General features: G+C 47.0%; 1 protein-coding gene across 1 annotated transcript in view; it reads left to right on the forward strand.

Moving 5' to 3' along the window:
• Positions 1-26,266, forward strand: part of PTK7 (protein tyrosine kinase 7 (inactive)) — a 113,820-nt gene that overhangs the window by 81,861 nt on the left and 5,693 nt on the right. The window contains exons 3-16 of the mRNA XM_079969112.1: positions 2,470-2,572; positions 3,600-3,790; positions 5,624-5,774; positions 6,573-6,703; positions 8,459-8,728; positions 9,563-9,696; positions 12,399-12,534; positions 13,237-13,356; positions 13,611-13,760; positions 15,545-15,695; positions 19,276-19,403; positions 20,993-21,196; positions 24,426-24,581; positions 25,214-25,446. Of these exons, the coding sequence (XP_079825238.1) occupies positions 2,470-2,572; positions 3,600-3,790; positions 5,624-5,774; positions 6,573-6,703; positions 8,459-8,728; positions 9,563-9,696; positions 12,399-12,534; positions 13,237-13,356; positions 13,611-13,760; positions 15,545-15,695; positions 19,276-19,403; positions 20,993-21,196; positions 24,426-24,581; positions 25,214-25,446 (2,258 nt within the window). The remainder of the gene's footprint in view (positions 1-2,469; positions 2,573-3,599; positions 3,791-5,623; positions 5,775-6,572; positions 6,704-8,458; positions 8,729-9,562; positions 9,697-12,398; positions 12,535-13,236; positions 13,357-13,610; positions 13,761-15,544; positions 15,696-19,275; positions 19,404-20,992; positions 21,197-24,425; positions 24,582-25,213; positions 25,447-26,266) is intronic.

Here is a 26,266-nt window from a genome sequence, read left to right on the forward strand (position 1 = left end):
AGCTCTCACCTGCTGCAATGTAATTGTAGAAAGTCCACTCTGGATAGGGTTGTCATATTTCAAAAAGTAAAAAGCCAGGACACCCTGAAAGTTGTTGAGCCAGTTGTTGAGCCAGGACAAAGCGCCGCTTTTCAGAAACCCCACCTCCTCCCCCCCCCCCCCGGATGTCAACTGCACTTTTGAAATCCTGTTAATTTCCAGGAAAATCCGGACGTATGGCAGCTCTAACTTTGGAACAGTGTCAGAAACTCAAGATCTATAAGCCAGGCGGCAAATGGCTCCTTAGACCAGGAATGTATTTCCAGGTGGTGGTGACTGTAGGTGTCATCCTGGCAACCTGGGCGACTTCACTGATAGACAGGTGAAAAATGCGCCTGGCAAATTTCAGGCGTTGCTTTGGAAACGTCCCAGGACTTTTGTGATGCACCAAAACAACAAGTACAGTGGTGCCTCGCAAGACGAACGCCTCGCAAAATGAAAAACTTGCAAGACGAAAGAGTTTTCCGTTTCTGAGTCGTTCCGCAAGACGAATTTCCCTATGGGCTTGCTTCGCAAGAAGAAAGCCTATAGGGAAATCTCCGGGGACCTCTTTTAAATGCTGGCGGTGGGGAGCAAAGCCTTTCGCCCCCCTCCGGCCTTCAGAAGAGGTCTTGGACGGTGGGCGAAAGTCTTTGCTCCCCCCCGCCTGCCTTCCCAGGATAGCGGAGAAGCGCAGCGTGTTTCTCCGCTATCCCGGATGGCTTTTGAAGGCAGGCGGGGGGAGCAAAGACTTTCTCCCACTGTCGGCCTTCCGAAGACCTCCGCTGTCCCGGGGGCTTTTAAAATGCTGGGGGTCGGCAGCGAAAGCTTCGCTGCCGCCCGCCAGCATTTTAAGATCGCCCCGGGACAGCGGAGAAGTCTCTGCTGTCCCGGGGGCTTTTAAAATGCTGGCGGTCGGCGGCAAAGCCCTCCTGTCCCTGGAGCTTGCGGGGCGGGAGGTGGGGAGAAGGGCTTTTCTTCCCACCGCCAGCCTTCAGAACAGCCTTCTGAAGTCTGGCGGTGGGAAGAAAAGCCCTTGTCCCCCCCCCCCCAGCCTTCAGAAGAGGTCAGGGGACAGACTGTCCCTGGACCTGGTCTGCAGGCGGTTTCCATAGGAACGCATTGATTGATTTTCAGTGCATTCCTATGGGAAACCGTGCTTCGCAAGACGAAAAACTCGCAAGAAGAAAAAACTTGCGGAACGAATTAATTTCGTCTTGCGAGGCACCACTGTACTACATATGACTGGAGCATTTGTAAATAAAGGCATTTGACAAGAGAGCCTAGACTGCTCCATCTGCCACCGTGGCAGGGCTGCTCCTTGAAATATCAATAACTTTTGACTAGAGGTAGGGAACTTGTGTCTCTCCAGGTGTTGGTTGGGACTCCAACACCCACTAGCCCCAGCCAGCAAGGCCAGTAGCCAGAACTCATGGGAGTTGTAGTCCAGGAACACCTGGAGGGCTGCAGGGCCCCTACCCCTCCTTTTGACCCATATGTACCTAATTCTTTGACTGGGGGAATTTGCCAGCCACATAGAATGGAAGCCTTCCATATGGAAACCGAAATTTTCCACCTGCCGTTTTTGTTGAGCCTCAAACTATAGGTGGCACAACACTTCTTCTGCTAGTTATTACCTGGCCTCCTGTTCTCAGTACCCCAGGGCTCGAGCAGGTGCAGAGCTGGCTGCCCCATGAGAGCTCGCTACTTTTTGTATAGCTATCTCCAAGCACAAATTGAACAGAGGCTGTATCTTACTAGCATTTTCACCTGTGGCTGCCACTCTAAGGCTTCCTAAAGTTTATGTGTTAATATAAAAGTAAAGTAAAGGTAAAGGGACCCCTGACCATTAGGTCCAGTCGTGGCCGACTCTGGGGTTGCAACGCTCATCTCGCTTTATTGGCCGAGGGAGCCGGCGTACAGCTTCCGGGTCATGTGGCCAGCATGACTAAGCCGCTTCTGGACAACCAGAGCAGCGCACGGAAACGCCGTTTACCTTCCCATCGAAGCGGTACCTATTTATCTACTTACACTTTGATGTGCTTTCAAATTGCTAGGTTGGCAGGAGCAGAGACCGAGTAAAGGGAGCTCACCCCGTCGCAGGAATTTGAACCACTGACCTTCTGATTGGCATGCCCTAGGCTCTGTGGTTTAACCCAATATAAAAGTACCTGATGTAGTAATAGTAATAATAATAATAATAATAATAATAATAATAATAATAATAATATAGGCAGGACTGATAAATGGTTTGCCTTGCCAATACACAGCTCAGTGGGGGTTTTCCCCAGTGCAGAGCAAGTGCCATCATGCAAAGGTGGAAACCGTCTTGCATTCCTGTAGTGACCCTTTGACACCTGGTGTCAGGTATATGGATGCTTCCATTTCCAAAGCACAGAGGCCTGAAAGTGACCTTTGTTTTGTTTTCTTTCCCCACCCACTTTTCATTAGGGATCGAAACAGGGGGAGTTGTCCTGAAGAACCCGGCCAGAGTGGAAGATATACAGAGTTCTGCTCCAGTAACGTTGCAATGCCATATCGATGGGCACCCTCGGTAAGGAGTCGCCAGTGTGAATGATCTGAAACGGTTTCTCCTGGCTACCTCTCCTGCATTCCCATCCCAGAAAAGACACCCTTGGAAACTCCTTCCTCCAATAAACTTTTCTTTAACGAATTTTTTAATTGGTTTTTAAACAAATGCACTAGATATCAAACACTTATCCAGCAGTACTTGCAATGGTGTTTGTTTTATCCATGGTCTCTAGACATGCACGTACACATTCAACATTCAAATATATTACTTAAACATAGCCTCTCCATTGAGAATATGGAGCGGTTGGGATAACAAGGTCCTGATTTGGGTCATTAACATAGTTAAAGGGGCCCGTATTTATTGGAAGGTATCTCTATTCATTATGCCTTTAAGTAAAAGATAAAGGTAAAGGTACCCCTGCCCGTACGGGCCAGTCTTGACAGACTCTGGGGTTGTGCGCCCATCTCACTTAAGAGGCCAGGGGCCAGCGCTGTCCGGAGACACTTCCGGGTCACATGGCCAGCGTGACATCGCTGCTCTGGCCAGAGCCAGAGCCAGAGCCGCGCACGGAAACGCCGTTTACCTTCCCGCTGGTAAGCGGTCCCTATTTATCTACTTGCACCCGGAGGTGCTTTCGAGCTGCTAGGTTGGCAGGCGCTGGGACCGAGCAGCGGGAGCTCACCCCGCCGCAGGGATTCGAACCGCCGACCTTTCGATCGGCAAGCCCTAGGCGCTGAGGCTTTAACCCACAGCGCCACCTGCGTCCCATATGCCTTTAAGTGCCCTCCTGCAATGTCTGTGGTGCTCAGACATTGCTGTATCCCAGACATTACCCTCTCATATATTCAGGGGTATTTCAGTCTGGTTCGTTCTTCAAGAAACTTTTAAGCAGAAGAAGAGTTTAATAGAACAAATCTGAACTTCAGAGAGAAGGTAGATTATCATCCCTCTTGCTGATGCCTGAATATGCTGTGGGAATTTGAAAATGATTCAGAGAGTTTTGATGATTTCCCTGTTGGCTGTAATCAAACTGCCTGTGTCTTCCCAGCCCGACGAGCCAGTGGTTCCGGGATGGGACCCAGATTGAAAACGACCGAACCAACTATTCCGTCAGCAACAAGGAACAGACGTTGACCCTCAAGAGCGCGAGCCCAGATGACAACGGGGTCTATTTCTGTTGTGCTCGGAATGCCATGGCCTCGGTGTGCAGCAGCAGCAACTTCACTCTCAACATCATAGGCAAGTGGGTGTGTTTCTCATTGTGGGAAAGGTCTCGAGTGATGGCCTTTTGTTGGACACAGGGTAAGCCCAGGGATGTAATTGCCCAAGGACTGCATCCAAGAGATAACCACAGGGGCCTCTGCAGACAGCTCTACAGTGGTACCTCGGGTTACAGACGCTTCAGGTTACAGATGCTTCATACCTCGGGTTAAGAACGTTGCTTCAGGATGAGAACAGAAATCGTGCGGTGGTGGCATGGTGGCAGCAGGAGACCCCATTAGCTAAAGTGGTACCTCAGGTTAAGAACAGTTTCAGGTTAAGAACGGACCTCCAGGACGAATTAAGTTCTTAACCCGAGGTACCACTGTATAGAAGAATCTTGGATCAAGGTGGTAGACCTGCTTGGATGTTGCATTCTAGCCAGTGGTGTGTCTGCAGATATAAAAGCCCCCGTCCTCATTCTCTTGTGCCTCTTTGCGTTTTATTTTAAGAAAGGAAACTACAGTGGTACCTCAGGTTACAAACACTTCGGGTTACAGACTCCACTAACCAGGAAGTAGTACCTCGGGTTAAGAACTTTGCCCCAGGATGAGAACAGAAATCGTGTGGCGGCAGCGTAGCTGCAGTGGGAGGCCCCATTAGCTAAAGTGGTACCTCAGGTTAAGAATGGTTAAGAACAGACCTCTGGATCAAATTAAGTTCATAACCAGAGGAATCACTGTATTGACCCGGAGGAAGGAACCCTAGGTAATTCAGGAGGGACACAAATAAGTGCTTCTTCAGACTGCACACAGTGTCATGGACCGGGGAGGCACCAGCTGGGAAGTAGGCTTAGAGACACAGAGACAGGAGATTGGTGGTGGAATGACAATGAGTGGTCAGAGGGAGCAGACCGGGAGGAGGAGATCAGAGAGGCTGCTGAAGAAGCCAGGGGGTCTCCCCCTCCTGCCGTGACCAGCTCCTCTCCCCACTGGTCTTCTAGGACCAGAAGAGGTATGAAGAGGGTGGAGCAAAGACAGACAAAGCAACAGAGTCTCAGATCGATTGGCAAGGACCCAGGGAAAGAAGAGACATAGGGAACTGTGGGAAGGCCGTGACCTTCAGTCCTCGCAACTGCCTCGTTGGGGCAAGATCTGCCGGGAAGAGTTGCTGTGCTCACTAGGCTTGGCCTCCTGAGCTGCTTGTGTCTTTGAATAGAGAGTTCGCTGAAACCGTATGAGTTGTTACTGCTCCTGGCACCCACCCCTGACACCGGGTGGTTGACTGCCACAAGGTGTAACAGTGAAGCACAAGGCTGTCAGTGGCCGCTAGTCATGATGGCTATATATTATTTCGGGGTCAGAGGCAGTATGCCTTTGGGTCTAGTTATTATTTATACCCCACCCTCCCCAGCCAAGGCCGGGCTCAGGGCGGCTAACAAGCAATAATAAAAACAAGTTGAATGAATACAACTTAAAAACAAGATTAAAATACAACATTAAAATATTAAAATGCAAAGGAAAAAGAAAAAAGAAAGAGGGCGAGGGAATCAAATTGGCTCCAAGCCAAAGGCCAGGTGGAACAACTCCATCTTACAGGCCCTGCGGAAAGAAAGCAGATCCTGCAGGGCCCTGGTCTCATGAGGCAGAGCGTTCCCCCAAGCCGGAGCCAGTGTTGAAAAGGCCCTGGCTCTGGTTGAAGCCAATCTAACTTCCTTAGGGCCTGGGACCACTAGGGTGTTTCTATTTATGGACCTTGAGGCTCTCCGTGGGGCATACCGGGAGAGGCGGTCTCGTAGGTTTGAGGGTCCTAGGCCTAGGGTCTTATGCGATAAACCATTACTTTCTCATGTTCCCCTTTTCCTCACGCCAGACGAAAGCTTTCCCCGTCCTGTGATTGTTCCTGAGAACCAGATTGTCAATAGGAATGAGGAGGCCATGTTCCACTGCAAGTTCCAAGCTGTGCCACCTCCCACCCAGGAATGGCTATTCGAAGACGACACCCCTGTTTCCAATAAGTCCAGGTAAGCCGCCCCTTTAAGGACAGAAAACATTCTGGTGGGCGCTGCTCATGTGAAATATATATTTCCCATTTCCTCTCAGCTTAAGGGAAGTGGACATAGTTGGAGCCTGGCAAAACGGCTTACTCTTCGGTATCAATCCCTTCATACAGTAATTAGGCTTAAGCATACAGGTCTGCTTTATTTTTCATTGGTATCCTTTTATTCAAGACACAACTGCAACTTATGTTAATAGAAAGCCCACCTGAAAACATGGTCAGCTATGGCTAGGTCTAAAGATGCACCAATCCTTCCCATTCACAATAATTATTATGTCTTATACAGTGGTACCTCAGGTTACATACGCTTCAGGTTACATATGTTTCAGGTTACAGACTCCGCTAACCCAGAAATAGTACCTCGGGTTAAGAACTTTGCTTCAGGATGAGAACAGAAATCGTGCTCCGGTAGCGCAGCAGCAGCAGGAGGCCCCATTAGCTAAAGTGGAACCTCAGGTTAAGAACAGTTTCAGGTTAAGAACGGACCTCCGGAACGAATTAAGTACTTAACCCGAGGTACCACTGTATGCTTTTTTATGATGAAACATTCATGATCCTGTATTCATTCTGTGCTCTCTTCTGCTTTGGTAGCCTTGTGGTTTTGACTTATAATGTCTGTCGTGATGGAAATTTCAGTATAAAATATTTATCTAAAAATAGGGGGGCGGTGTTTTTGCACAGAGGCAAGCCTGCCTTTGCCTGTAAGCACCTCTTCTGCTGAAAGGTCATTGACGCCAGTCTTCTTCTCTTCCTGTCCCCAAAGGACGGTGCTGTTCTCCAACGGCTCTTTGCTGATACCTCAGGTGAAACCACGCAGTGCAGGAGTCTATAAATGTGTTGGTCGCGGGCAGAGGGGGAAGGCCGTTGTTTTGGAGGCAACGTTACAGCTGGCAGGTATGACGAGCGCCTCCAAAAGATTTCTTGCTTACTGAATTCATTGTTACATCTCTTTTTCCCCAAAAGAGGGCATGGGTAGCAAAAAACAAAACAAAACACGGTGTTAAAACAAAACGCAATTACAAATAAAATAAAAGCACATTTAAAACGGTTGAAAGCCTCTTAAAATAATTAAAAACATTTGAAGACAGGCCCATAAGAATTCCACTGCTATTAATTTCAGTGTTGCCAGGGAGGCAGAGTCTTTCATTTGTCAAATGCTGCCTGAGATTTAATAGTAATTTCTTTCTTTCTTTCTTTCTTTCTTTCTTTCTTTCTTTCTTTCTTTTTCTATTGCAATTTTAATAAAATGGTGTCGGGGGGACGGGACAATTCCACCAATGGAGAACTGCCTCGCCAAGAAGACCGTATTGTGGGTCAGCGCTAACCAGGCAACAACCCGACAGTGGCAACAGCAGTGGAGCTTCCCCTGCTGATAGCAGGGCCCAATATGGTTGATACCAGGAACCACACTGTTTTTAGGGATTATGAGGATATTCCCCTAGCTTCCAAGGCTTTGGTCTGAAGGGTCTGGTCCTTGACATAATTCTGGGTAGGGCAGAGCTGGCTGAATTTGGCCTCCTTCACCCCTTTCCCCAGGACCTGAGTGGTCCACATGTGGCAATATAACACTGATTTCCCCCTTACCTCTAATCACTTACCGTATTTTTTGCTCTATAAGACTCACTTTTTCCCTGCTAAAACAGTAAGGGGAAATGTGTGTGCGTCTTATGGAGCGAATGCAGGCTGCGCAGCTATCCCAGAAGCCAGAACAGCAAGAGAGTTTGCTGCTTTCACTGCGCAGTGATCCCTCTTGCTGTTCTGGCTTCTGAGATTAAGAATATTTTTTTTCTTGTTTTCCTCCTCCAAAAACTAGGTGCGTCTTGTGGTCTGGTGCGTCTTATGGAGCGAAAAATATGGTACTTATCTTTCAGTGGAACGAGGTTCAGTTGAATCTGCTCTTTTATTACATACATCGGAGCATTTCAGGCCTTCCATAGAATCATTTATACACTTCTCTTTACGGTTCGCTTTTTTCAAGTCCCTTTGAATTCACTTTCCTGAAAAATACAACTACAGTCGTACCTTGGAAGTCCAACAGAATCCGTTACAGAAGTCCGTTCGACTTCCAGAACGTTCGAAAACTGAAGCATGGCTTCTGATTGGCTGCAGGAAGCTCCTGCAGCCAATCGGAAGCCCCGTCGGAAGTTTTGGCATCCAAAAGAACGTTTGAAAACCGGAACAGTCACTTCCGGGTTTGTGACGTTCGAGAACTAGGCTGTTCGACTTCCAAGGTACGACTGTAACAGCGAATAAGAATATGGTCAATTGCTGTAAAAGAAAAATTAAAGAGATTACATGAATTGAATTACACAAATGATGTATATGATTTTGTGGAAATACGGCATCCTTTTATAAAATACTTTGCTGATAACCCTGAAGAACGGTAACCGCCAAAATCACAGATTGGACTTGAGCAAACTTAACTAGCCTGGAAGGGGGGGGTAAGTTGGGATTCTGTTTTTGTATCTTTAATTTTTTTGAAATCAATAAAACATTATTATTATTATTATTATTACTACTACTACTACTAATACTACTACTACTACTACTCCCAAATATGAGGCTACATATTTGTGGCATGGTCCACCCTCAGCTCTCCCCCATCTGACACCACTGCCTTCTAAGTTCAGCACCGGCATTTCTCCTCAGAAATTGAAGATTTCACCTACCTGTTTGGCCCAAAGACGTTCATTGCCAACAAAGAGCAGCGGGTGTCCTGCATAGCGCCTCGGGGAGTCCCTGAACCCCGTATCTGGTGGGAGAGAAATGGCGCCCCACTCCCTGCGACTGGCAGGGTACACCAAGAAGCCAAGGACCTCGTCTTCACTAGCGTTGTAGAAAAGGACTCTGGAGTGTACACCTGTCATGCAGTGAACAAGGCTGGAGAGAAGAAGCAGAACCTGACCATCACAGTAGCAAGTAAGCAGACTCCTTCTGCAGATACTGAGAACGCGGAAGGAGCACCGTGTGGGAGAGAGTCATGGGTGGTGTGGGATTGAGAGGAAAGGAAAGGGAGGGTCCAGTTCTGGTTCTGGGTTGAGAGTTTGGTGGACAAAACCAGCTACCCCTTGGTTCTTGGGACTGGATTGGCCCTGCACTGGAGTTTTGGCCTGAACTGTGGTTTTCACAAGATCAGCGGTGGGGAAGCTCGGGTCTGGGGACTGAATATGGCCCTCCAGTCCTCTCTATACGGCCCTCAGCACTCTTCCCAGTTCCAGCTCCAGGCTATTTCCCTCAAGGGCTCTGCTCTGCTCCCTCCCCAAAGTCCTTTTTCGTGGCTGGAAACTGCCCTTGAACTGTGATTGAATCATAGAGTTCTATGAATTCATAGAAACATAGAGTTGGAAGGAACCACGATGTATGGAGAAGTGTATGTGCTGCTGGTGTGTGTGGAAACCTCAGGCTTTTGGTGTACCTGGGTGCGAGTGATATTGGTCACCCACTTTTACCTCAGGCCCCCTCTCACCACTGTTGTGCAGGCCCCAGAAGGTTGCCCATGAGGGAATGGGGCCCTCTGGTTGGAAAAGGTTCCCCATCTCTTCCCTAGATCCTTTCAGCAGGTCAGCGATGGCTTCCTTGCCACGTTCATCAAATTACTGCCTCTATTGCCAATGAAGAAACAGTTGCTGCCGCAACTCTTGGGCAACTTATTCCGCAAGCCTCTTGTGCTTAAGATGGCATAGGATGCTCTTACTGTTTTTCCTGCTCTGGAGTCGGCTATGATGAGTGTCTGCTTTTCTCTCCTGCCTCCAGCTATGCCAAAATGGGTGGAAAAGCCCAAGGACAGCCAGCTAGAAGAGGGCAAGCCAGGATACCTCCACTGTCTCAGCAAAGCTTCTCTGAAGCCCACAGTCAGCTGGTTTCGCAATGGCATCCCCATTTCAGAGGTGAGCGCTGAGGGGCTATGTGGAACTGGCACCCCAATTCTGTGGCTGCGTCTCCTTTATTGCTCTTTGCTTGTAGTTTAAGCAGTACAGTGGTACGTCGGGTTACATACGCTTCAGGTTACATACGCTTCAGGTTACAGACTCCCCTAACCCAGAAATAGTGCTTCAGGTTAAGAACTTTGCTTCAGGATGAGAACAGAAATCGTGCTGCGGCGGCACGGCAGCAGCAGGAGGCGTCATTAGCTAAAGTGGTGCTTCAGGTTAAGAACGGACCTCCGAAACGAATTAAGTACTTAACCCGAGGTACCACTGTATTATGCCTGTGTCTTAGGGATGTGTTTTTGTATGTGAGTATACATGCCTGTGGGGAAGCAGGTGGCGCTGTGGGTTAAACCACAGAGCCTAGGACTTGCTGATCAGAAGGTCGGCGGTTCAAATCCCCGCGACGGGGTGAGTTCCCGTTGCTCGACCCCCCGCTCCTGCCAACCTAACAGTTTGAAAGCACGTCAAAGTGCAAGTAAGATAAATAGGTACCGCTCCGGCGGGAAGGTAACTGGCGTTTCTGTGCGCTGCTCTGGTTCGCCAGAAGCGGCTTAGTCATGCTGGCCACATGCTGTACTCCGGCTCCCTCGGCCACTAAAGCGAGATGAGCGCCGCAACCCCAGAGTCGGCCACGACTGGACCTAATGGTCATGGGTCCCTTTACCCTTTACCTTTATACATGCCTGCGTCCCGAATACAGTGTGTGTTTCAAGAAGGGGCGCATCGGTGCCCTCAAGAGAGCCCCCCCCCATTACAGCACAGCGAACCAACCCAATTAAACACGGCCATGTGGCCTCCGGTCAGAGCCGCCATTTTCCTTCTCTCTCTCTCTCTCTCTCTGTCTCTCTCTCTCTCTTGCACATGCTCATTTAAACCCTCGTTGTGTGGTCTTGCAGTTCAACAGCTGACTGTGTCCCGTGGCTGTCTATATATGTGCGTATGTATGCATATCAGGTTCCAACCGGCTTAATCCTATTATGCAATTAAATCCTTTTCATAAAAAAGAAAAATACAACAAAAGGGAGACTGGCTCAAGCATCTGACACAGAACTAAAGAGGCTTTCATTTGCAGTCTCCTTTTTCAGTCCCACCTTCCCCTGTGAGATGCTTCTAGAAATGGGGCCCTGTTGCAAACATGAGCCAACTAGAACCTCGTTGGTGATGGAGACTTGACTCTGCTAGGTAGATAAAGGGGGCACTTGAGGTTCTTTTGAATTCTGCCATGGGGCATTGGGGCTGGTGCCAGAGCCAGTTCTGCTGCCTACAAAACAGACTTTTCAATTTCCTAGTTACACCTTTTAAGAAACAGAATTTTTTAAAAAAAATGGGGGGGGGGACCTCTTCCGATTTTTATTTTTATTTAGTGGTTCTTTGCTATTCTTTTCCGAGGCAAATCAGGGCTGCCCTAACTTGCTGGTGATTTATTTATATCATCAGTTTATTTACTGCTTGATTGTAGGGGGGTGGGGACCCTTAAAAACAGCTTACAGAAAAGAGAAAACGGTGAAATTATCACAGAGAAATTTACAGCCGTGATTTCAAACGTACAGAAAGTTAAAACCGGAATGGAATGGACTAAAACAAATTAAAACTCATGCACAGTTTCTAAACATCTGGGTAGGTAGGCTTGTCTGACTAAGAACAGTAATTTGTAAAAGTTTACGACTTGTATCCTACCCAGTTGACTGGGTTGCCCCAGCCACTCTGGGTGGTTTGCAACAGAATGTGTAAAAAAAAGAAAGAAGCAAAAATAAGACATTGAGAACTTCCCAATAATTTATTATTGAATGTCAGGCATCGAAAAGAATGCAGGGAAGGCGCTTGCCTGATATCAATAAGCAAGGAGTTCCAAAGTGTTGATGCTGCCACACTAAACGATCCAGTTCTTACAGATGCAGCGCAATATTATGTTGCGCCTGTAAAAGCGCCAGTTCCGCCCATCAAAGTGAACCTTTGGGGCTCTGAAAAGGCATTAAGGTAAAAATGAAGGTCCAGGTGTAGTCTCTGGCAGTGGAAACGGAAGAAGTAGCCTGCACAAAAATCACCCCATGGAATTGATTCTTTTGGCTTGGGGACCTTAAAAGGCCTTTGCGCTCATCATATGTCTCTCCCCCCCCCCAAAAAAAAAAATTAATTAAATTTTCCAGAATTATAACAAATATAACATAAAGAAAAGAAAACACACAAGAGAAAACACATTACAATACTAAAAAAAGAAAAACAAAAAAGAAATTTTAAACACATATCCCTTGAAAACCCAATTTCTCTTACATTGTTAGTTGACCTTCTCATATCCCTCCCTTCTGAATTTCATTGAATCTGCATGTAACAGCTCTCCAATATCATTCTTAAACTAAAATTATTTCCAGCAATTAACTATCTTGTTCTCTTTTCTCACTGTTCTAAATCCAACTTACTTACAATTAAATCCTATTTTAATCCTAGGCCTATTTGGTGCTTTCAAGTGACTTCTAATTATTTATAAGTGACTTCTAATTATTTATATTACAATATTTATTCAAATAGTCCTTAAATTTCTTCCAATCTTCTTGATATTCCTCTTCTTTCTGGTCGCGGATTCTTCCAGTCAGGCTGGCTAGCTCCAAAAAGTCCAACATCCTGCGCTCATCATATGTTGGCCATTTCTGTACTTTTGGCAGGATTCCCGCTTTGAAATTGCCGAGAATGGGACGCTGCGGATTAACAACGTGGAAGTGTACGACGGGACAGTGTTCAAGTGTGTGAGCAGCACACCAGCCGGGAGCATTGAGGAGCAGGCTCGGGTGCACGTCCTGGGTATGTGACTCCGGTTGGGGGGGAACTCTTCTCTTTTTCTGCATGCATGTGCTACACGAAACAAACGCATGCGCTCACAATTCAGCTGGGATTCCTTCATTGCTAAATGACCCCTGGGAACCCCTTCCGACTCTATGAATCAATCGGTCAGTGTGTGTCTACTGCTCCTGAAGATGCCTTGAGAATCGGAGCCTTTTCAGGGCCTCGTGTGGCCTTGCCTGAGTCTGTGCCTCCCACAAGCACTAAATGTCTTGTAAGGAGACCTAAGGATTCATTGAGGGACGCAGGTGGCGCTGTGGGTTAAAGCCTCAGCGCCTAGGGCTTGCCGATCGAAAGGTCGGCGGTTCGAATCCCTGCGGCGGGGTGCGCTCCCGCTGCTCGGTCCCAGCGCCTGCCAACCTAGCAGTTCGAAAGCACCTCCGGGTGCAAGTAGATAAATAGGGACCGCTTACCAGCGGGAAGGTAAACGGCGTTTCCGTGTGCGGCTCTGGCTCGCCAGAGCAGCGATGTCACGCTGGCCACGTGACCCGGAAGTGTCTCCGGACAGCGCTGGCCCCTGGCCTCTTAAGTGAGATGGGCGCACAACCCCAGAGTCTGTCAAGACTGGCCCGTACGGGCAGGGGTACCTTTACCTTTAAGGATTCATTGTTTTGTGTTTGATTACTGTGCTCATGTCTCCTTACCCGGGCATTTTAATTTCAGAAAAGCTGAAGTTCACCCCTACCCCTCAGCCTCAGCAGTGTGTCGAGTTTGATAAAGAGGTCACCGTCTCTTGCTCAGCCACAGGCCGGGAAAAGCCTGCAATCCAGTGGATTAAAACCGGTGAGGAGGAAATGTTCAGAATGTGCAATGGGCTTTGTATCAACAGGCCTTACTGCAAAAAAATGTCTCTAGGTGTTCGCCTTTTGCTTTGCGGAGAAGCGCAGCAGCTTTGCATTGGGTTTCTAAAATGTTCATTGTCCTTTGTTGACAATAGTTTCCCATCTCTGCAAAGCTAATCCTTCGCCAGGACATGGTAGGTCCTAGTCGGCTACTTGCGATCTGCTCCTGAGTTATCTTTCTACTCCTCTACCCAGACGGGAGCAGCCTGCCAGCCCGGGTCAGTCAGAATGCTGGAAACATGAGCTTTCGTAAAGTGACGAGGAGCGACGCCGGAAAGTATACTTGCATTGCTTCCAACGGCCCTCAGGGAGAGATCAGAGCGACCGTCCATCTTACAGTGGCAGGTAAGCATTGGGTAGAGGAGGATTGTCTTTTTAAGCAGTGCTTGGTGACTTAAGAGGTCCAAGATCTGCCAGCCTGATTTTCTGAGGAGGCCTGTGGGGTGGTCAATAGTTACTCTTAGTAAAATGTTGACATTTGGGTCAACACCACCAAAGAGGTGGGCTCCTGTTCATGGCTCTAGACACACTGCACACTTCATAGCTCAGTCAGTAGAGCATAAAACTCTTGATCTCGGGGTTGTGAGTTCGAGCCCCATGTTGGGCTAAAGATTCCTTCATTGCAGGGGGTTGGAATAGAGCAGTGTTTCCCAACCTTGGGCCTCCAGCTGTTTTTGGACTACAACTCCCATCATCCCTAGCTAGCAAGACCTGTGGTCAGGGATGATGGGAATTGTAGTTCAAAAACAGCTGGAGGCCCAAGGTTGGGAAACACTGGAATAGAGGACCCTTGCGGTCCCTTCCAACTCTACAATTCTGTTCTTCTGTGAGCCTTGTAATGCTGTTTGTGTGTGTGAGAGAGAGAGAGAGAAAAAGAAACAGACAGACAGACAGACATAGACTAAGGCTGGGCAATATTTGGTTTTCAACATTTTGATATATCACCAGCTAGACATTGCGATGTACTGATATATCATAATATCGGAAATATGGATGGAACTATGTGGAGGCATTGGATGGCGTCACAGGTTTATTTTATGATTTTTGATTTTATACATTTCAATAATTTTGCAATCGTTTTAACATTTCAAAACTCGACTTCCTACCCCCCTCTTTTTGCGGTTCCTTAAATTTATTTTTTTATATTTTCTGCATATTCCATATTAATTTAATCATTTGTTCATCTACTTTAAATGTATACTCTTATAAAACTGCAGGTTATTACAATACAGTTGTACCTTGGAAGTCGAACGGAATCTGTTCCAGAAATCCGTTTGACTTCCGAAATGTTCAGAAACCAAAGCGTGGCTTCTGATTGGCTGCAGGAGCTTCCAATCAGTTGGAAGCTGCAGAAGCCCCGTCAGACATTCGGCTTCCAAAAGAAAGTTCAAAAACCCGCACAATCACTTCTAGTTTTTGGGAGCCGGAACGTTTGACTCCCAAGGCATTCGGGAGCTGAGGTACGACTGTAGTCCTGGCAATATTCTTATCTGTTTACAGTTTCTTTGTAAATAGTCAATAAACCATTTCCATTCTTTATGAAAAGTTTTGTAAAAAGTTGTATAACTTTTTATAAAAAGTTTTCTTGATTTCTCATTTTTCTGGTAAGTTTCACCATTTCTCTGTATTCCGTAAGTTTTTGTATCCATTCTTTCATCGGGACTTCTTTCCATTTTTGCGCCCCTGTAGTAGGGCTGGGTGATTTCTGCTGCTGTAGTAGGGCTGGGTGATATATCATCCCAAAACTGGTTTGAAGTCCACATCATGATGTCGGTTTCATAATTTTTGACCTGGCAATATATCGTGAATCACAGTGCACGCGTGCGCGCACACCCCCACACCCCATAGCACAGCTTTTTTCAACAACTGGAAAAGCAGTATATAGACGTTTAAATAAGTGCCTTAGTCGTCAGTGGGATTCTGCGACTTCTGGGGAGAGTGGCTCTCAGAACTGATGGTTGCCATCCATATCGATTTCCAACATGCTCTCAAATTAAATGTCTGTACCTGCGTGCAGCTGTCTTTCAGTCCTGGGAAAGAAAAAAGTGGTGAACTGTAACGTACCTAAACTCATACAATGATATGAAAAACAGCCACCAAACAATGCGAAGTTTCTTCCTTATTTTTAGTTTTCATAAGCTTTAAGCTGAAGCCAGAAGACACAACCGTCTACCCGGGACACACAGCCATGTTCCAGTGCCAAGCTGAAGGTGACCCGGCGCCACAAATCCAGTGGAAAGGGAAGGACAGGATTCTGGAAGTCGACAAATTTGGGCCCAGGTAATGGTCTGTCCCTCCAAAAAATTATCAATACCCCTTTTGGGGAAAGGCATCCTTGCACCCGCTAAGTTGCATCCTGCTCACGCAACAGACTTCCACTTGGATGATGGAACTTCTCCCTTCTGAAGCCCCCCAAGATCTGCTGCATAGGCTTTTCTTTTGTGGGGGGGTACATGGGGAGAGGAGAATGAAGGGAAGTCAGCGTTGGACTCAACCCAGTGGATGTCCAAGTTACTTGTGTCTGTTGATTTCACAAAGTCTGCTCTTTCTTGCATTTATATCCTGCCTTTATCCCAAGAAGCTCTAGATGGTGACCATACGTCTCCCCATTATATCCTCAGAACAGCAACAACCTTGCGAGATAGGTTAGGCTCGAGAATTAAGGAACTGGCCCAGAATCACCCAGCAAACTTCATGCCCGAGTGGGGATTTGAACTCTGGTCTCCCAGGTCCTGGTCCAGGCCTCTAACCGCTGCACCACCCTGGCTGCAGAGTATGATTTAGTTGTAGAATCATAGAATCATAGAGTTGGAAGAGACCACAAGGGCCATCGAGTCCAACCCCCTGCCAAGCAGGAAACACCATCAGAGCACTCCTGACATATGGTTGTCAAGCCTCTGCTTAAAGACCTCCAAAGAAGGAGACTCCACCACACTCCTTGGCAGCAAATTCCACTGTCGAACAGCTCTTACTGTCAGGAAGTTCTTCCTAATGTTTAGCTGGAATCTTCTTTCTTGTAGTTTGGAACCATTGCTCCGTGTCCACTTCTCTGGAGCAGCAGAAAACAACCTTTCTCCCTCCTCTATGTGACATCCTTTTATGTATTTGAACATGGCTATCATATCACCCCTTAACCTCCTCTTCTCCAGGCTAAACATGCCCAGCTCCCTTAGCCGTTCCTCATAAGGCATCATTTCCAGGCCTTTGACCATTTTGGTTGCCCTCCTTTGGACACGTTCCAGTTTGTCAGTGTCCTTCTTGAACTGTGGTGCCCAGAACTGGACACAGTACTCCAGGTGAGGTCTGACCAGAGCAGAATATAGTGGCACTATTACTTCCCTTGATCTAGATGCTATACTCCTATTGATGCAGCCCAGAATTGCATTGGCTTTTTTAGCTGCCGCGTCACACTGTTGGCTCATGTCAAGTTTGTGGTCAACCAAGACTCCTAGATCCTTTTCACATGTACTGCTCTCAAGCCAGGTGTCACCCATCTTGTATTTGTGCCTCTCATTTTTTTTGCCCAAGTGCAATACTTTACATTTCTCCCTGTTAAAATTCATCTTGTTTGTTTTGGCCCAGTTCTCTAATCTGTCAAGGTCATTTTGAAGTGTGATCCTGTCCTCTGGGGTGTTAGCCACCCCTCCCAGTTTGGTGTCATCTGCAAATTTGATCAGGATGCCCTTGAGTCCATCATCCAAGTCGTTGATAAAGATGCTGAATAAGACCGGGCCCAAGACAGAACCCTGTGGCACCCTACTAATCACTCTTCTCCAGGATGAAGAGGAACCATTGATGAGCACCCTTTGGGTTCGGTCAGTCAGCCAGTTACAAATCCACTGAGTGGTAGCATAGTCAAGACCGCATTTTACCAGCTTCTTTACAAGAATATCATGGGGCACCTTGTCAAATGCCTTGCTGAAATCAAGGTAGGCTACATCCACTGCGTTCCCTTCATCTACCAGGGTTGTAATTCTGTCAAAAAACGAGATCAGGTTAGTCTGACATGACTTATTTTTCAGAAATCCATGTATACAGCCCTTAACTTGTTTTGTCCCTCCATCGCCTCCTGCAACGAGCCTCTTGCATTCACCCGTTGCTTTATAGCAGGACCTTGTCGACTTGAATTTCAAGTTCTGCAGGTGAAGAGAAGCATTTTTGCAGTAACTGCAGCTTAGTTGACCCAACCGTGTTGCCGTACTAAACCGCATCAGAAGTCTATGTCTTGACGGTTCACCAAGTCTCTTGCCTGCTGTGTTTTTACGGAGAGGGAGGCTCTCTTCTGCAAGACAGGGGTCATCTCCAGGCCTCTTGAGTCCTCTGGCTGCACTTCTCCACAACCTTCTCCTTTTGTATATGTGCGTGGGAAGAGCATGGCACTCCCTAGCCCATGGCGCAGCTCTCTCCGGTTCCCGCACAGCCGGAGCAAACACAATAGGCAGGCAATTAAGGGATCATGCCTTTTGCTCTGAAGGGCATGTGGCAAGAACCAGCGTTTAGGGTTGATTAAAAAGCCAGGCAGACTCTTAACAAGAGCATGCCTCAAAGCAGAACATCACTGTTACAGTGGAAGGTAGGTGGAAGCACCCAGAGTGGAAGGATCGCTGGTAGCAGAGTGGGGAAAGGCTTTGGCCTAAAGCTTTGTAGGGTGGGAGGTGAAGGTCAGGGTGCACCAATGGACTTGATCTGTTGGAAACCCCAGGGGTCAAATTTGGCCCTTGTCACCCCCCAGGTTACACCCCCCCAACTAGTGATACCCCTCCACTGGCCCTTTTTTGCAGCCTCCTTGGGTGGGCAACGCCTGGGATAGCTCAGTTGGTAGAGCACAGGATTCTTAATCTCGGGGTTGTGGGTTCAAGCCCCACGTTGGGCAAAAGACTCTTGTATTGCAGCGGGATTAACTCGATCACCCTTGGGTTCCCTTCCAACTCTACAATCCTTTGATTGTATGTCTTTAGGCCCCTGGCGAAAACATTGTTCTTTACCCAGGCCTTTGGCCTTTGCAATATGAGTAGACTGTCATTATGATTTTCTTCTCTGATATTATTATTATTATTATTATTATTATTATTATTATTATTCTATGTCAATTATGTTTTTGATGTTATGACTGCCCTGGGATCTTTTGGAAAAGGGCAGTATATAAATTGAATAACAGTCGTACCTTGGAAGCTGAATGGAATCTGTTCCGGAAGTCCTTTTGACTTCCAAAATGTTTGGAAACCAAAGCGCGGCTTCTGATTGGCTGCAGGAAGCTCCTGCAGCCAATCAAAAGCCACGGAAGCCCCGTCAGATGTTCGGCTTCCAAAAATAGTTTGCAAACCGGATCAGTCACTTCTGGGTTTGCGGCATTCGGGAGCCAAAACATTCAAGAACTAAGCTGTTCGAAAACCAAGGTACGACTGTATTCTTCTTATTATTATTATTGTTACTATAACAACAACAACAAGAACACATAGTAATGCTAGTACAGTGGCACCTCGGGTTATATACGCTTCAGGTTACATACGCTTCAGGTTACAGACTCCGCTAACCCAGAAATAGTGCTTCAGGTTAAGAACTTCAGGATGAGAACAGAAATCGTGCTCCGGCGGCACAGCAGCAGCAGGAGGCCCCATTAGCTAAAGTGGTGCTTCAGGTTAAGAACAGTTTCAGGTTAAGTACAGACCTCCGGAACGAATTATGTACTTAACCCGAGGTACCACTGTGGTGGGTGGTTGGCTTTGGGTTCACTAGAGCTGCTTCCCTAAAGATGCCATTCTGTGGTGCAGGTGTATTCTGTTTGCACAGAAGCATGCTCTGGAGCTACCTAGGGCGGTTCTGCTTACTGCCTCCCCTTCTCGTCCGCTTCCTTTTGCAGGGTCCAAATTATGTCTAACAACTCTCTGGTAATCTATGATGTCACCAGTGAGGATTCCGGCAAGTACACGTGCATCGCCGGAAACAGCTGCAACATCAAGCATCACGAAGCTTTCCTCCACGTCGTGGGTAAGGGACGTTCGCATAATATGCCCGCTCAGCCACTTCACTCTGCAGAACTGGCACTGTTAAAGGCGCGCCACATACTACTCACTGCACATTTGTAAGAAATCAATCTTGTAGTTCCTGTTGACCTTGGGAAGATCCTTTCACTGTAATCTTCTCTGCGGCTGCTAAAAACATTTTTCTTTAGGCAAGCATACCCATTTATATATGTGTGTGGACTGTTGACATAGGCTTTAAATATCTGTGCCTAATAAAAGATCTTAATTGATTGATTGATTGATTGACATAGGCTTTAATATGGTTTTAAAAAAAATTCATTGATTTCAGTTTTTTTTATTTTTTATAAAATAAATTTTATTAACTGACCAATCAAATCAAATCAAATCACATCACATAAATTCCGAATTACAAAGCCGAATTTTAAATTTTTTGTTGGGGGTACCCATATTTCAAGTTCTGAAGGGGATTCCAATCATCTTCTTGCTACTGCGTTAATATCCACAAATCTGTCCAAATAATGTTCATAATTCTATCCAGTCTTATCTTGCTGTTCCCACATCTCATCTTATTCATATATTTTTCTTTTTTCTTTGTGATCTCTTCTGATAATCTCCTTAAGCAGGTAAACACCAGTTGTAATCCTGTGTGAATTTTTCCGTTCGTCCAATCACCATATCGAGATGGTTTCCATATATCATCACTGCCATAAATAAAAGCACTCTTTCCATCATTAATCTTCGCAAATCTGTTGCCTTCTTTAATCCTCTGAGGAGGCTCGCCCACAATATGAAAACAGGTCCATTCCTCCTCCCAAACAAACATAAATCATAACCTTATTGAACATTGTTATTAACATTGTTAAGTGACTTCCTCGCTTCCCCTTGGTTGAATTTCCATGCATATCCTTACAACGGCTTTCCAAATCCTAATTCTTATAAACCTAACTTAGTTCATTAACATCCTTATATCTTTTCAATTCAAAATTGTACATGTTAAACATCACTTAACTTACATAAATCCGTAAGCCAATGATTTCAGTTATTTTTGAATGTTTTAGAAGTTTTTTTAAAAAAATCCGTGTTATTGTTTTATTCTCTTTGCAAACTGCTCTGAGGGTTGTTGTTTTTTTTAAATTACAGACAAGCAACATACAAATTTTATGAAATAAGTGTCCATTTCAGAGTGGTCAGGCAAATGTGTTTGGGGTGCAAGAAAGTGACTCTGTTTTTTGGCAAGACATATTCTTCATACTTGTGGTTGAAAAGGAGAAGAAGGGCAGAATATTCTCATGTCTGCATACTATGACACTTAACAGCACCACTAGGTGGTAGCCACCGTTGGACACAAAATACCCTATGCAGACTGGTTCTAACAACATCTGAAAAGAACCATTCACCCTGCTCAAGAGGCTGGCACAGCTGTCCTGATGAAGGGAAGGTTGTCGGGCTAATTCTGTACATTGCAAAGAAAAGTTAAGAGCATGCTTGATTGCGGTATGTACTGTGGCATGTGGTGACCAGATGTGGCCGCTGTGATGTGGAGGCAGCATCACAGGCCTCTGTTTCATGTCATGCCCTCCTTCTTGCTTCCAGACAAACCGGTGACAGAAAGGGAGGGTGCACCAAGCAGCCACACTCCCTACAAGATGATCCAGACCATCGGGCTGTCCGTTGGAGCTGCGGTGGCGTACATCATCATTGTCCTGGGCCTCATGTTTTACTGCAAGAAGAGGAGGAAGGCAAACAGGCTGAAGAAGCAGCCGGAGGGGGAGGAACCAGAGATGGAGTGCTTGAATGGTAAGATGTTGGAACTTGAATCCCGGCCAGGAATGGGGAAACCTTCATTCAGCTTAGGCTTCCTGGTTCAGAAGATGAATGATTTGCCTTCGTTGTGGACAGATGCTTGGGCCTGCAATGGTTCCTTTTCAGGAAGGTAGCCTGAAGAACTGTCCAAGCTGATGTATAATAATAATAATAATAATAATAATAATAATAATAATAATAATAATTTATACCCCGCCCATCTGGCTGAGTATCCCCAGCCACTCTGGGCGGCTCCCAATCGAGTGTTAAAAACAATACAGCATTAAATATTAAAAACTTCTCTAAACAGGGCTGCCTTCAGATGCGTTTTAAAAATAAGATAGGTGCTTATTTCCTTCACATCTGAAGGGAGGGCGTTCGACAGGGCGGGTGCCACTACCGAGAAGGCCCTCTGTCTGGTTCCCTGTAACCTCACTTCTCGCAATGAGGGAACCGCCAGAAGGCCCTCGGTGCTGGACCTCAGGGTCCGAGCTGAAAAATGGGGGTGGAGATGCTCCTTCAGGTATACTGGGTCAAGGCCGTTTAGGACTTTAAAGGTCAGCACCAACACTTTGAATTGTGCTCGGAAATGTACTGGGAGCCAATGCAGATCTCCCAGGACCGGTGTTATGTGGTCCCGGCGGCCACTCCCAGTCACCATTCTGGATTAATTGCAGTTTCCGGGTCACCTTGAAAGGTAGCCCCATGTAGAGCACATTGCAGTAGTCCAAGTGGGAGATAACTAGAGCATGCACCACTCTGGCGAGACAGTCCGCGGGCTGGTAGGGTCTCAGCCTGCGTACCAGGTCTAGCTGGTATCACACTGTGACAGAGCCTTCCCTCACTTGGGATGGTCCAAAGGATGTTCGACACCACAATTCCCAGCCAGTGCCAGCCAGCAGTTGTATATTATGGGAGTTTTAGTGCAAAACACCTGGAGGACAGTGGACTTGGAAGGCCAGTCTAGGGATTATAGACAAAAGCTAACCTATCTCCAGGAGTTCTTGAAAGATCTCAGATGTGACATTTCTCACCTCCTAACTTAATCTATAACTTGTACTCAAAATCTGCCTGGAAAGTAGATAACACTTGTTGGGTTTGTTTTTTAATGGTCTTTGAGAGTGTCAACAAGCGTGTGGGTAGAGGTGATCTGGTCGCACATTCGGGCTTTCAAAATGGGCCTCACTGAAGGCTCCTAAGTAAACTTACGGGATAAAAGGGCAGGATCTCTTAGGGATGAATAACTTACTAAAGAAACAAAGAATAGGAATAGGAATTGTGACAGTCCCACAATCGAGGGGGGCTGAGGACATGTGTTTCTTACCTTGTTAATAAGTTATTTGGAGATAGGGATGGGCAGTGAGGAGGTGCCCAGATTTGAAAATGGTACTAGATTATTCAGAAAACACAAGGAGTCTGAGAAGAGCTCCAAAAGGACCTCTCAAAATTAGGTGAATAAGCAGCAAAATAAGTTCAAAAGAATGCACACTGAGGCAAAACATATTCCTAACTTCACACTTGTATAGATAGGATCTGAAGCATGCTATTCTGTCGCTTTTGTGGAGAGAAACTTAGCAAAACACTTTTAAAAGATTGGAAGGAACTTCTATAAATTTGCTTTATTCAGAGAGGGCATGATTTTAAATTACTTGGTGCTGATTTTAGTAGGTTCTTGTAACTTTCCCTCCCAACGCTGATAATAACCTGCAGGAAATAATGTAGCTGTGCAGGGAGGGGACTGTCTGCCTCTTTCTAAATTGCTCTCTCCTGCCTTTTGAGATGTTTACCTTTCTGTGCAAGGCAAACTTCATCTGCCTGGCTCCTCTTGAGAATGCAGGAGCCTGCCCAGAATACTCTCATTAATCCGTCACTACCGACAGCGGGACCTGCCTGCTGCTTTGCCTGCTGAGGGACTGTGATGAGTTCTGATCTTGACTACTGGAGGGTTATGAAATAACCACGAGGGGTATCCAGCAGGAGCCTCGAGTGATAGGCCAAACAGCAAGAGGGGCTAATCAAATTGCAGGAGCTGGAAGGCAGCCAGTTTTGTGCACTTAGCAGGCCCCTCTGAATTCTGTGGCAGCATCGCCCTCTAGCGACCAAGGCAAGCCGCTTTGTAGGGAAAATGGACTATTCTGCCTTGAAATAGATCCCAAATACTAGAAGGGTGGTTGTGCTGGGTCCTTGCAACAAAAACAAAGTTTTTTTTGGGGGGGTGACACAGATAATGATCTGCCTTGTGGAATGTGTCTGATAGATGAGTGAAGCAACACACCTGCCCAAATCCCTTGCACAGTGCTTCAATAATCATAATAATTATAATCCTAATCATAAAAATAAAAATACCCTGCCCATCTGGCTAGGTTTCCCCAGCCACTCTGGGCAGCTCCTAACAGAATATCAATAATAACAGTAAAAACATCAAACATTAAAAACTTCCCTAAACAGGACTGCCTTCAGATGTCATTTAAAGTCAGATAGTTATTTATTTCCTTGACATCCGTTGGGAGGGCGTTCCACAGGGCGGGTGCCACCACCAAGAAGGCCCTCTGCCTGGTTCCATGTAACCTCACTTCTCGCAGGGAGGGAACCACCAGAAGGCCCTCGGCACTGGACCTCAGTGAATGATGGAGGTGGAGACACTCCTTCAGGTATACGGGGCCGACATCTAAAGGTCAGCACTTTAGATGTCGGGTGCTTGGGAAACACATTTTGCCAATCCTGTGCTTGGCAATGCTGCTTTCTGCGGGGATCAGTTGCATGCCTTCAGTTTCCCCGCAGGAAACTTGGTTGCACAGCTACATCCCTGCTGCCTTACATCTGATGTCACCTATGACATCAGGTGTGGGACAGGTTGGGGGTGATTTAAGGGCTAAATGGGACCCAAGCCAGGGCCAGATTTGGCTTGCGGGCTGAAGATTCCTCACCCTGCCCTTGGGAATCCAGGGAGGAGTTCTTGCCTTCTCGTTCCCCTCTGCATTCACCCCACAGTGTTTCAGCTGCGCAGACCTCTTCGGTTGCAATTAGCAGCCGCACAGCAGAACAGCGACTGGCCTCCTTTTATGGGGCTGCTGGGAACTGGGCTCCCCGAAATGCACCTTGCATGCACTTTGCAATCAATGCTTTTGTTTCCGGAGGCTCATTACCGCGGAGTTCGCGATCCCCAGGAAGCGTTCCAATTCTTAAAAGCGGTCCTTTTTGACAAACCCGTTTCTCTTTCCAGGGGGCACTCTGCTGCAGAATGGGCAGACCACCGCTGAGATTCAGGAAGAAGTGGCCCTGACCAATCTTGGTAGCGGCTCTGCGGTCAGCAAGAGGCACAGCGCCAGCGACAAGATGCACTTTCCCCGCACTAACTTGCAGACAATCACTACCTTAGGTAATGCTGCATAGCAACAATGTTAGTTTCTGTTTGCCACTGTGCAGTGCTTTGGAGTCACAAGACTCTGTTTTGCATTCCACACATTCCAGGCTGTTGGAAGTCAGACAGGAGATGGATGTGACGCTACTGGTTTCCTGTTCCTTTGTTGTTCAGTTGCTCTCTGCTTTCACAGAGAGAGGATGTATTTCTTTTCTGTCTGCGTAGCTTAGTAATAAAACCTAGCAATGTAGCCCAAACTTCTCATCTCTTCCCTGTGCTGGAAACTCTGCTGAATGGGGGATGTGCCTGGAGCCTTATCAGAGGCTCAGGTCGTTAATTATCATCGGAGGGCGATTCCAGAAGAGTCACTCTGTTGACCGCAGATTCCGACAAACAATCCTGCTTTGCATTTGCTTGCTGGTGACCTCAACCTTTTCCCCCTAGAGTTTGACCACTCGACATTTGCTTTCCGTCACTTAACTAACACCGCACACTATAGGTGTAAAGTATCATGTAGCTATTTGGGACCATGGGTAAATAGGTCAACGGTATTCTGTGCAGGACATACGAAGGTCTTGTGCAGTACATTGTGTTGGTTTATCTCCCCGCTTGCCACGAGAACAGCAGCAAAGGTTGTCCTCTTCTTCCAGGGAAGGGCGAGTTCGGAGAAGTCTTCCTAGCCAAGGCAAAAGGCATCGAGGACAACGAAACTGAAGTGCTTGTTTTGGTCAAGAGCCTTCAAACGAGGGATGAGCAGCTACAGTTGGACTTCAGGCGAGAGTTCGAGATGTTTGGCAAGCTGAACCACAACAATGTGGTGCGGTTGCTGGGCCTTTGCCGGGAAGCTGAGCCTCACTATATGGTTCTGGAATATGTGGATCTGGTAAGAAGTCCCTCTGGGACTGTCAAATCTTTGTAGGAGCTTTATGGCAGGCAGTCTGGCCTTGAAATTGGGCCAACATCTCCCCCCTGCCAAAGGCGTTTTACTGAGGCCCAGCATGGTGCGGTGGTTATAAGGCCTTAGGAAACCAGGGTTCAAATGCCCGTTCAGCCACGAAGCTGGTTGGGTGATGTGGAGCCAGTCACAGTCTCTTTTAAGTCCGACCTGCCTTGCAGGAGGTGAACCACGTACAACACCTTGATTTCCTTTGTGGTATAATTGAAAATTCAGGGACGCGGGTGGCACTGTGAGTTAAACCACAGAGCCTAGGACTTGCCGATCAGAAGGTCAGCGGTTCGAATCCCCGCGACGGGGTGAGCTCCCATTGCTCAGTCCCTGCTCCTGCCAACCTAGCAGTTCTCTAGCACGTCAAAGTGCAAGTAGATAAATAGGTACTGCTCCAGCGGGAAGGTAAACGGTGTTTCCGTGCGCTGCTCTGGTTCGCCAGAAGCGGCTTAGTCATGCTGACCACATGCCCCGGAAGCTGTATGCCAGCTCCCTTGGCCAATAAAGCGAGATGAGCGCCGCAACCCCAGAGTTGGCCACGACTGGACCTAATGGTCAGGGGTCCCTTTACCTTTATAATTGAAATAAATAGATTATACTTTGACTGATGCTAAAAGGTCCATTGACTAGAAATTGTCACAATGAAAACAGTGGGATGCTCCTAGGGTACCACTGACAATTGAAGGTCTTGGATAAAGCAGGATATGCCTGCTTGTTAGACATCTCTTCGAGAGGCAGATGAACATTTGGTGGCCCT

Source organism: Podarcis cretensis (assembly GCF_951804945.1).
Source record: "Podarcis cretensis genome assembly, chromosome: 3".
In the NCBI taxonomy this organism is placed as follows: domain Eukaryota; kingdom Metazoa; phylum Chordata; class Lepidosauria; order Squamata; family Lacertidae; genus Podarcis; species Podarcis cretensis.